An 11510-nucleotide genomic window follows, 5' to 3' on the forward strand; every position below is an offset into this window, starting at 1 on the left:
ATATATAATAGATGGGTATGGATAAAAATTTTTATAGATGTGTATAAACATGGTGCTATGGACTGAGTGTCTGTGCCACCCCACCCCCCCTCCCCCCACCATCCCAAATTCATAGGCTGAAACTCTAATCCCCAATGTGATGGTTTTTGGAGAAGGAGCCTTTGGGAGGGAATGAGGTAACAAGGATGGATCTGGAATGAATACCTCATAAGAAATGATATGAGAAAGTTTGTTTTCTCTCTTTGTTCTCTACTATTTGAGCATACAATCAGAAAATGGCTATCTGGAAGCCAAGAAAAAACCTGACCATGCTGCTACCCTGATCTCAGACATCCAGCCTCCAGAACAATGAGAAATAAATGCTGTTTAAGCTACTCAGTCTATAATATCTTGTTATAGTAGCTCAACCAAGACATGTGAGTTAATAGACATATGCACATTTCTTTGCTCTATTAACTTAGAGAACCGGAAAGAAATGATATACCAATAGCAACAACCATACCTAGAGCCCAGATCTTGATTTCTAATCCCATTCTCCAATAAAAGGAAACAGGGCTGCCTGATGAAATGGCTGATTCCAAAACTGGAGCAGGGGCTCCGTAAGATGAGCCTGAGAATATGGTGGTGCCATAAAACAGGGAAGGGCTCACACACAGTGAGACACAACGATGGGGTTCAAAGGGACACAGGAGCCACTGTGACCGAAATAGAAATAATTTGAGCAATAAAATAAGGTAGCATTTGATTATAACCCAAAGTATATGTAAATATTCATGAATTCATACAAATGAATAATTGAGCGCATAAGTAAGTGGGAGAAAATAGACAAAATCCCAGCGTAGAATATCTAGTAACTTATGTAGCTACTGCACCCTCAACGCAGTAGATTATAACTCCTGACTCCTTGAGTCTGGACTACACGCAATGGCTGTATAGTGACGTTTTTCCCAAGAGTACAGCATAAAAGTCAGGAAAAAGCTAAGAGTGGAAAAAACCGAAAAACTTTACTCAGGGAGGTGATTAAAGTCAACATAAACAGCATAAGTCATGTTGATAATATATGCCTTTGATTGGTTATGATAAGAATGATATTTTACTTCTGCAACCCTCCTTTCCAAACTCAAAACAATAGTCTAATCATGAGAAAGAAAAGTCAGACAAACTCCAGTCGAGGGCTATTTTACAAAATACTTGACCAGGATTCCACAAAACTATCAAGGTCATCAAAACCCGAGTCTTGAGAATCGTCACAGCCAAGAGGAGACTAAGGAAACATGGCAGCCAATGCAATGTGGTGTCTTGGTTGGGATCTTGGAACAGGAAAAGGGTGCTCGCTGCAAACTAAAGAAATCTGAATAATAGTAATAATGTTTTAGTTAATGATAATGTATGAATATTGGTTCATTACACTAATGTAAGATGTCAACTGATTTGGGTTGTATGGGAACACTCATTACTATCTTTTTCAATTTTTTTTTTTTTATAAATCGTATTATTTAAAAATACCATTTATTGGGCAGCCCGGGTGGCTCAGTGGTTTAGCACCGCCTTCGGCCCAGGGTGTGATCCTGGAGACCCAGGATCGAGTCCCACGTCAGGCTCCCTGCATGGAGCCTGCTTCTCCTTCTGCCTGTGTCTCTGCCACTCTCTCTCTCTCAATGTGTCTCTCGTGAGTAAATAAATAAAATCTTTAAAAAAATAAATAAAAATAAAAACACCATTTATTTTTTAATAGATAATATTAAAAGTATTACAATGTGAACAACTACATCAAGATGGTTAAAATGAAAATCACAAATGTCAAGGTGAAAATGTACAATGACTGGAATTCAAGCACTGCTAGAAGGCATGTGCGTGTGATATGCAATTTGGATATGACCTAGCAATTCCAGTGGAACTGTACACATACCTGTACCAAGGTATAGAGGTACAGTTTTCGTGCACAGCACTGTTCATCCCGAATGGAAGTATCTCAAATATTCATCAATACTAAATAGTTTATAGCTTGTTCCATAAGTCTTAAAATAGAATATCTTGCAGCAGCATGAATAAACTACTGCCACTGGCAATCGCATGAGTGAAGTTCACGAGCAGGCTAGAAGAAAGGAGCCATATTCAGGACGCATACTCAGTTATACAGATCACAAGATTCCATTTTATATAATTCAAAGATGCATAAAACTCACATTGGTTGTAAAAGTCAAGACTGCAGTTACCCTGGGGATCTTAGTGAGTGAAAAGGAGCACTCACAGTCTTCAGGAACTTTGATAATGTTACCTCATCGACACAAGTGCTGGTTACATGAGGATGTTCTCTTCCTATTTATCTAAAAATTGGAGGTGCCTGGTTGGCTCAGTTGGTAGTGCGTGTGGCTCTTGATCTCTGGGTCGTAAGTTTGAGCCCCATGTTAAGTGTAGAAATTACTTAAAGATAAAAATCTTAAAAAAAAAAAAAGAAATTGGCCAGCTGTCATAGTGATCTGCTCACTTTCCTGTGTGTGTGGCATAGTTTCTTTAAGAGTTATCAAGAGAAATGATACTGTGCGTCCCAGGCATATGATTGGTTATGGGACGATGTGGGAGGATGGGATTCAAAATCACGATCAGCACCAATAGAGGGAAAAAATGTATTTTATTTGGTTTTGTAATAACTGTTCTTGTGCACAAATGTGAGCACTTCCTGGCAGGCAAGCTATTATTGACTTAGTGACGCACAGCGAATGACTTTTCTAAAAGCAGGAACAATTCTGTTAAAACTCCAGCTCCTCATAAACATGTTCATAAGGGGCCGTTACTGAGGGCACCTTGTCATTGGTTGACTGGATAACCACCACCTGTTGGAGGTTGAGAATCATACATAGAGTTATGCACATACTCTTTCAGCTAGAGGGATTCACATCTATCCTGGGAACACCTTTTCTGTATCCTGGGACCTAAGAGTTCAATATCTGTTCCTTCAGGGCCTTAGACCCTCACTAGATAAAGATCAATATCCAGCAAGATCTATGAGACTCCTGGAAACACCTGCCATAGCTCTATCTCTGCGTTCTGCTGTGTTCTCTAATTTCAGGAAGAAGTCACATCACAGCCATCCTTCCTTCACTCTGCTCCTTTATCTTTCCCATCGGTTCAGAGAGAAGAGACAGTGAAAGAAACAGAAACACAGACTCAGCATCACTCGCCAAAGGTGAACCCTCCCTCAGGTCCTGAGCACTCACCTGCGAGACAAAGCAGGTCACCTTGCACCCAAACACAGAAAGAGAGATGGCGATGCTGACTTCCAGGAGGGAAAGGACCAGTATCACAGTCTCAAATGCCCTCTAAAAAGAAACAGATGCCACAAAGAAAGAGGGAAAAAGGAAAGGAATATAATTAATAGATGGAGCTTCTGCAGGCCCTGGGTTATCTGATTCCAATCTGACTCTTCCTCCACTTTAGAAACAGGTACATTCTTTCTCATAACAAACCAAAAAAGAAAAATCGACAAGAAAATCCTTAAATGACTGAGAGGAGTTCTACTCTGGATCTCTATAAGTGCAGGGAAATTCAGATTAAATCAGATGTGTTTCCTTAGTTTTTTTTTTTTGGCTTAGAAATTCTCTCTGTTGTCTGCTTCAAGTTTTTTTCCTTATAACCACTTCCCTGTATGAGTTTAAGTTTTTTTCTCATCTAAAGATCAGAGAACCTCCAGGCCTAGGAAAGGGACATCACTGTCCTTTCCTTTTACATAGCACACCCCAGAGGTTCTGAGCATCTTGGCTTGGGGCCCTGCCTCTCCTCCCCACCACCACCCCCTGCAAATGACACCGAGCTCACTGAGCCAGCACAGCGGCCTGCTGCCATCTCAACTTGAACCTGGAGACTTTATAAAAAGATCCTTAGGAGCACTGGATGGTATACTATATGTATAACAAATTGAATTTATTTATTTATTTATTTATTTATTTATTTATTTATTTATTTATTTTTTATGAATTGAATTTAGATTTTAAAAAATGTAAAAAAAATTTTTTTCTAATGTAACTGTGTTCAGTGAAGAATGAGAGAAAAAAAGGTAACTATCCTGGTAGGTCCCAGCAGAAAGGGGCTGAAAATTCTCCCCATGAGATCAGAGTCCTGGATCTTCTGGCTTGTCATGATACGCCAGGATCAACTAAGAGACAATCACCTCGGGCAAATATACATTTAGATAATATAAACAGAGTTTCAGAAAATCAAAGCAGCTCGCAAACACTTACAAAAATAAGACACCTTCTTTCCGACTTAAGTTCCACAGTCAGTTCTACTGTTGATATGATTGTCCCTATTCCTCCAACCACAGCACTGAGCGTGTTCATTCCCAGGCTGCCCTTGATCTGGAAGACAATGATTGGTGTCACCTGTTTCACGCTCTTCCTCTCTTTGGAAAACACAAAAACATTCATTTATTTTTTTAATATTGATTTATTCATTTATGATAGACAGAGAGAGAGAGGCAGAGACACAGGCAGAGGGAGAAGCAGGCTCCATGCAGGGAGCCCTACGCAGGACTCGATCCCAGGACTCCAGGATCACACCCTGGGCCAAAGGCAGGCACTAAACCACTGAGCCACCCAGGGATCCCCACATTCACTTATTTTTAAGGGGTTGAAGACACATTCTCAAATAATTCTCCTAAGTCTAAGAAAGAAGGAGGAGCATGGGCTGAAGCATTGGATTCTATGTTCACAAATTAATCCCAGGGACGGAATGTCAGACAATAGGGGTGGAAAAAGTACGTCAAACCTCAGTTTCCTCATGGAAGACTTTGCCACGACCCCGTAGAGGCCAGATGATTCAGAGAATTGGGGATTATTGCTTTTGTCTTGAGCTAGAGCGCACCTGCTGCCTGATTCTGCTTGTGCTTTGGGCCCCGGGAAGTACTTACCAGGTTCAGGGTCCTGTTTCTTCCAGCAGCAATAGACACCGCTCCGGATATGAGGAACTAAAAACGGAGGGAGCCACTCAGCCTGGTGGGCCTGCCCCTGCACTGCCACCCGTACCAGAGATCATCCGAACCCCAATGCAGTTAGTCACATATTTTGCTCTAAGAAGTAAAATTCCAGGTCTTGTCATTGGGTTTTGGAAAGAGAAGGCTGGAAGGAATATTTGCAGACTGCGATCACTGAGGGAGGTAAGGTGTACTCACAAAGAAGGATCCCCATATCGGATATCCTGAGACCATGCTCAAGGGATGACACCAATAACTGAAGTCAGAATAATAGAAACACTGATTTGTAGCAAACAGGCACACTTTCATCAGACCAATCAGAATCTGGGCCACCTGGGAGCGAAGAAGAAGACGCTCAGAGCATGAGGCTTGCAGGTCTCTAGGAAGAAGATTTTGTGGTCTTGACACACAACTGGTTTCGAAAGGGCTCCCAGGATGAAACCCCTAGGAATCCATGGCCTTTCCTCAAGTGCAAGGCTGTTTAGAAAGATCTTAGGGTAACTTTTTTTCCCCCTTTCATTACAGAAATGCATTTTCCTTTCAGATTACAGTACTTCTGACTTTAAAAAAAAATCTCTTTCCTGCCACTGAGAGGTTTATGAAGTCAGCTTAGGACACAGTTAATCATGGCTCAGGCATCACAAAGGAAAACTGTTCTCCTCTCTGGAAACCGCTATCTCCGCAAATACTATGCTTGGAGGCCAAGCTCACTCACCCCCAGGATTTGGGGCTCCCCCTTCAGGAAGGTCTTCAGGTTGTCTGTTTGGTCTTCTTGGATGACGTTTTTCTGTAGAGGATTCAGGCCAAACCCTCCAGGTGTTCCTTCTGGTGTATTAACACAGTCTCTAGCACTATAAATGCAAACATTTTACAGAAAACAGACTCATTCTCCAACCCCTTTCTTCTAGGCATGAAAAGCGTCCTTTGGGGGGAATGGTATCATGAGGCAGTCTGCTGTGATGGTAAGTTACTCTACCGGAGTTATAATTCCAGTCACGCACTGTATAAACCATCTCCATGCTCTGGTTTTTAAAATTATAAAATGGTGGGGGAGGGGTACCTGGGTGGCTCAGTCAATTGAGCATCCAACTCCTGGTTTCAGCTCAGAACATGGTCTCAGGGTCATGAGATGAAGCCCCAAGGTGGGCTCCATGCTTGGTGCAGAATGTGCCTGAGATTCATTCCCTGTCCCTCAGTCTCTCCCCCCAGCTCTCTAGCTCTTTATCTCTCAAATAAATAAATTAATTATTTTAATAAATAAATAAATAAATTATAAAATCATAAAAAGGGGGTTATTGTGGTACCTGCCTCCTTTTGTTTGTCATACGTCTATGATTTCACAGATCTGTATGCATAAAACTTGGAACTGGGTGCCTGGTGCCTCCAAAGTACTTAGTAGATAGTTAGCATCATTTTTAAAAATTGTATTATTATTAAAATTTGATATAATAAATATACACACAGAATGCTTACATTTATATCTTCTAGAAAAAAATGACTGATGGAAAATGAATCATGTAGAATCCTGTAAGAGCCATGTATCGTGGCTGCTGTTCACAAGAGTACTATCCACTCATTCAGTCAGTCAACAAATATTGATTAAATATCTACTATGTGCCAGACCCTATTATAGGTTTCGTTGCTAGGAATATAGCAATGAACCAAACATACGTAATTCTTGTCAAAGGGGAGCCTACAATACAGTAAAAGAGAATACATTTTTAATTTATATCATGAATGTGTAAGTGCACGGGAATAGAAATTACGTAAAATGAGAATCTTCACTTTCCATGTACGGAAAATGTCATTCGGCGTTTCCATGTTTGAACCAAATGAGACCTCACCTTCTCTGGCAAACTGGCCTTCGCTAATGTTGCCCTTTGCTACAAGCATAGTGACGATTTATTAAAAGCTCTGATGGCCGGGCCAACTCCAAATGGCCTTCAGGGCTCTTGTTCATTGTTGCATAGCAGCCCTGCAGATAGGTTTGTTGCACCGACAGCCTTTATCCTTTACCTTTCCCTGCGTTCACACCAGGGCCACATGACTTTGCCGCTGCCCCCATTAAAAGGTGGAATATATTTTCTTCCTCTCTCAATGTTGATGTTGGCCTTGTGATTCACTTTGGCCAAGGAGATATCAGCAAATATCTTAAAAGCACAGGCTCTTGAGCTCATGCGTGGCTAAGAAAAACTAGCTGGACCCCCTTGCTCGAGGATAAGAGACACTGGAAATGAGAGAAGTCATAGCCTTCATCTCGGGGGGAGTCATCCCAAATCAGGTAGCAATTATGGGCCCTCACGCGTGTGAGTGACCCCAGGGGATTTCAGAAGAACCATCCACACCCACGTGCAGACTTGTCAGCAATATGCGTGTTTGTTGCTTTAAGCCAGTACGTTTCGGGGGCTACTTGTTATGCACCGTTACTGTGGCAATAAATCACTGACGCACCCTTGTTCACGCTGCCGGACAGACTCTGCCTTCATTCTGATGTGACCTCTAAAGAGTTCTCATTTGTCTGTATCTCCTAGTTTCTGTGTCATTTTTTTGCCTTAAAGGAAAAAAAGAAAACTTGCTCATTCCTGCATATTCTCCCACACAAACAGGGATCATTACAAATAGACTCGAACAGTAGCTTCACTACCTCTGTCTGGGAAAAAGAACACGGACAGAGCCTTGGCGACTATCTGTTCAGTGATCAGGATCCAGGTGTCAGTAAAACATCCTGAAGACAAAACCTAAACTTGCCACCTCAGGTTACATTGGGTCCCAGATAATTTTTGCATGTGTTTAAAACCCATAGCTATGGGGCAATGTCAAACATGTTAGCATATGATCTTCTGTGTCTCAAGAAAGAATAATATTTCTTTTCCTTTTCTTTTAAGTACACTCCATGCCCAGCATAGAGCCCAACACAGGGCTTGAACTCACCACCCTGAGATGATCAAGATCTGAGCTGAGATCAATAGCTGGACACTTAACCGGCTGACTACCCAGGCACCCTAAAAGAGCAGTATCTCTATCATTGCACAGGGAATATGGATGGGCTAGTGAAGTTTCCTTGCATCACCAAGTTTTCACAGTTTCCCTCTGAGATCAGGTCAAGGGTGAAGCCGGGGTGTGTTGAGCTGCCTTCCGCACGTGAATAGACTCAGCAGAGCCGTTTACCAGGAAGGGGGGGTTCTACTGATACCGTTAGCCCGCCACTTCTTCCTTTTCCCTTCCTTCAGTTTCTCTGGCTCAGATTCCATTTATTCTGGAAGTTAGCTAATATTTTCCCTTTGAAGTAAACGTTGAATGGGGCACAGTTCTGCAGCCTGGACATTCACGCCCACGTAGGTGAGAACCTGCCCTTCGAAAGCCTGGTCAGGAGCAGGCTGACTCATCCCAAAGCTCATTCTCACCTCGGCCTTTACCAGACACCTTTGACCCACCTTCCCGCATGTCACCCACCAATAGCTGAACCCAGAACTCTTCCTGGAAGCTGAGAATAGAAAATGAGCTCTGCCTACCTTTGCATCTCTCTAGAAGTGCACCAAATGGGAGGTGAGAGCTCCTCCTGACCATCGTTCCTTAAAACCATTTCCCCTGAAGAGTCTGATCTGAAGAGTAGTGGGATGACCACCTTCAGCTCCGCAGTCACTGTCGCTTCCTGTGGTCATCGTACCCCGCCTACCACAGGGCAGCTGCGAGGACATTTCGTCAATTAAACCAGGGCTCGCATGAGATAGCGAAGCCAAGGATAAACCAACAGAAACTTGCTTTCAGATCTTGATTGCCCTCCTGGGCGGTTTTCTTAAGTACCGTATTTAAGGTGTTTCATATCAAAACCTCAGTCACATGAGGACAAGTGATTGACTTTTATCCCAAAGCCCAAACTGCAGCTAAGAATAAGTTTAAATGTCCACAAATTAACACTTGTTAACAAACATCAGGATGAAAATCACTAACCGCTATGACTGGATATACTAAAAAAAGTTGCTGGGGTGCCTGGGTGGCTAAGTAGGCCAAGCATCCTGCTCTTGGGCTCAGGTCTTGAGCTCAGGCCCCGCACTGGGCTCCATGCCCTGGGTGGAGCCTATTTAAAGTCACTACCCAACCCTTGTGATAGCTCTTGGTCACACTAGAGAACTCTTCAACCACTACTCTTATTGATTATGATTATGATTTTACTTGAGATGTCACATGTGATGTTCTAGCATCTTTTCCAACACAAATATTTCAAATATTTACCCCTCAGCTCTGGGTCCCATCAATTTGTAAAATCAGGGGGGATATTCCATTTATTTTATGGCTTATTAATTAATTTTTTTGAAAAATCAGAGAACCAATTGCTTCAGAAGATCAAGAGATAGAAATCAGATCCAAAAAGTTTGGGTTTTTTTTTAATTTATTCCACTTATTTTCTACAAGATATAACATTAAATACAAATCAGATTTTTTTCTGGATTGATTTTCAGTGCTCTGCTCTTTACATCTCTCTCCAGTTTTGAAAGTCTGTGAAAGGGAGTGCATTCTGTTAGGATATGGGCAGACTAAAGTAAAGTTGTCCTTAATCAAGTTCACTAATATATTATGATTGTGTTTTTAAAATATGCATTTTATCTTGTTTTCCTTCATCTTCGAAGAGCATTTTTCACTCTCTATCATAATGTGTGGCGTTTATTCATATTAGTTATTTTACCATATTCAACTGTGTAAATACAAACATTTTTTTCCTCACATGTTGATAAAATTTACAGTTCTTGCAATATTTTTATTTCAGCAGAAACCCAACTCAGAACATTCTGGTGCATGTCTCTTTATATACTGGGAAATAATTTGCAAGGTCTATGTCTTAAATTGTGCACACCTCCTACCACAGGATATTCTTAAATTATTCTCTAAAGTCATCTTTCTGATTATCTTACTTCCTGGAATACGTGATGATTGCTGTTACTATTGCTTCACATCTTGTCCAATTCTTGGTTTTATAAGTATACAAGAGATCAATTTGTACCCATTCTATGGGCTTAAAATGGTGGTGAGCTTCTTTTCATATATTTTTTTGCTTTTATTGGAATTGACTGTTGTGTCTTCTATTTTTCTGTTGGTTTGTTTGAATTTGTTGTCTTGAGTTTAAAATCTTTAAATAATTCTGTGTTATTTTAGTCTTTTGGGGCTGCTGTTTCTAACAGAATACTATACTGAATTGCTTATACACAGAAAAATTTCATTTCTCACAATTTTGGGGTCTTGGAAATCTAAGATCAAGGCGTAGGCAGATTTAGTGTCTGATGGGGGCCCACTGCCTGGTTCACAGACCTGACAGTCTTTATAGGGCAAAAAGAGGCAAGGTGGCCTTCCGGGGTCTCTTTGGTAAAAGGCACTCATCTTATTTATGAGGACTCTGCCCTCATGACCTAGTCACCTCCTACAGGCCCCACCTCCAAATATCGTCACATTGGAGATTTAGCTTTTCAACTTATTAATTTTGAGGAGACAAACAGCCAGCCTACAGCATGCATTAATGTTGTCAGTCAAGTGTAAAACTACTATACACAGATACTGGAATTGAACAACTAAGTGGATGGTGGACTGCGGAAGCCGGGTTTCTCACTGTTGGAATGGGACGTTATGGATGGGCCAGGGGAGAAGTCTAGAATGATCGATGTGGCAACCTATTAGAGATGGAGAAATCAGTATGGACTCATGTTTCAGCTAAGATAGACACAGGTGGGTATACCAAGAATATTTATAGATACATATGTTTACAGGGGTCAGCGTGCACACCTATTTCCCTGCTCTTTCCGTTGAGAGTACTTTAAAAGAACAACACCCCAGTAACAAGCACACCTAATTTGCAGATTTTGCTTCAAATACCATGCTCCAATAAAGAAACAATAGCTTGGGCAAGTGGTATATTCTAGGTCTTGGGTAAGAAATAGACAAGATAAGTTTGGAGTATATTTCCATGCCAAAAAGCAAGAAAGTAATCAAAAAGAAACAGTGATAGGAGATGTCAAGAGGACAGAGGAGACAACTGAAAGAGCTTATAATGTCCAAAGCTGGAACTTTTTTAAAAAAATATTTTATTTATTTATTCATGAGACACACACACACACACACACACAGAGAGAGAGAGAGAGAGAGAGAGAGAGAGAGAGAGAGAGAGGCAGAGACACAGGCAGAGGGAGAAGCAGGCTCCACGCAGGGAGCCCGACGCGGGACTCGATCCCGGGTCCCCGGGGTCACGTCCTGGGCTGAAGGCGGTGCTAAACCGCTGAGCCACCTGGGCTGCCCAAAGCTGGAACATTTTAAGCAATGAGATAAATAAAGCAGTACTGGATTAGAATCTAACATATAAAATAACTATCCATACTGGTATAGCATAAATGACTGAGTAAATAAATAAAGGAGGATAAGCAATTCTGCTGTGTAAATTCCAAATAATTTTGTCTACTGCAAGGAGGTGCTTAGGAAATCAGGCAGCAGATAAACTAATTCTCTCCAGTGTCTCATGAAGTGAAAATATTCTATTTTCCTTCCACGAGCTCAAATC

General features: G+C 41.5%; 1 protein-coding gene across 2 annotated transcripts; it reads right to left on the bottom strand.

Moving 5' to 3' along the window:
- Positions 1-2613: 2613 nt before the first annotated feature.
- On the bottom strand, positions 2614-8593 carry LOC129505000 (membrane-spanning 4-domains subfamily A member 4A-like). Of its 2 annotated transcripts, XM_055317923.1 has the most exons (7): positions 8482-8593; positions 5685-5820; positions 5168-5302; positions 4907-4963; positions 4239-4355; positions 3219-3320; positions 2614-2834 (listed from the first exon to the last, which is right to left on the bottom strand). In XM_055317923.1, the coding sequence occupies exons 1-7, from the start codon at positions 8550-8552 to the stop codon at positions 2751-2753; spliced, it is 702 nt and encodes a 233-aa protein (XP_055173898.1). In that variant the 5' UTR covers positions 8553-8593; the 3' UTR covers positions 2614-2750. The 2 variants fall into 2 exon arrangements, with proteins under 2 accessions (XP_055173898.1, XP_055173899.1); XM_055317924.1 differs by lacking the exon at positions 5168-5302.
- Between the last annotated feature and the right edge of the window lie 2917 nt (positions 8594-11510).

The sequence above is a fragment of the Nyctereutes procyonoides genome, unplaced genomic scaffold (genome assembly GCF_905146905.1).
Source record: "Nyctereutes procyonoides isolate TBG_1078 unplaced genomic scaffold, NYPRO_anot_genome, whole genome shotgun sequence".
Classification (NCBI taxonomy): Eukaryota; Metazoa; Chordata; class Mammalia; order Carnivora; family Canidae; genus Nyctereutes; species Nyctereutes procyonoides.

Coding starts and splice junctions, on each gene's coding strand:
- LOC129505000 (XM_055317923.1), bottom strand. CDS start 8,552: ATGGTTTTAAGGAACGATGGTCAGGAGGAGCTCTCACCTCCCATTTGG. Junction 5,303..5,684: donor GGGAGCCCCAAATCCTGGGG/GTGAGTGAGCTT, acceptor CTTCGCTCCCAG/GTGGCCCAGATTCTGATTGG. Junction 4,356..4,906: donor GAAACAGGACCCTGAACCTG/GTAAGTACTTCC, acceptor ATTGTCTTCCAG/ATCAAGGGCAGCCTGGGAAT.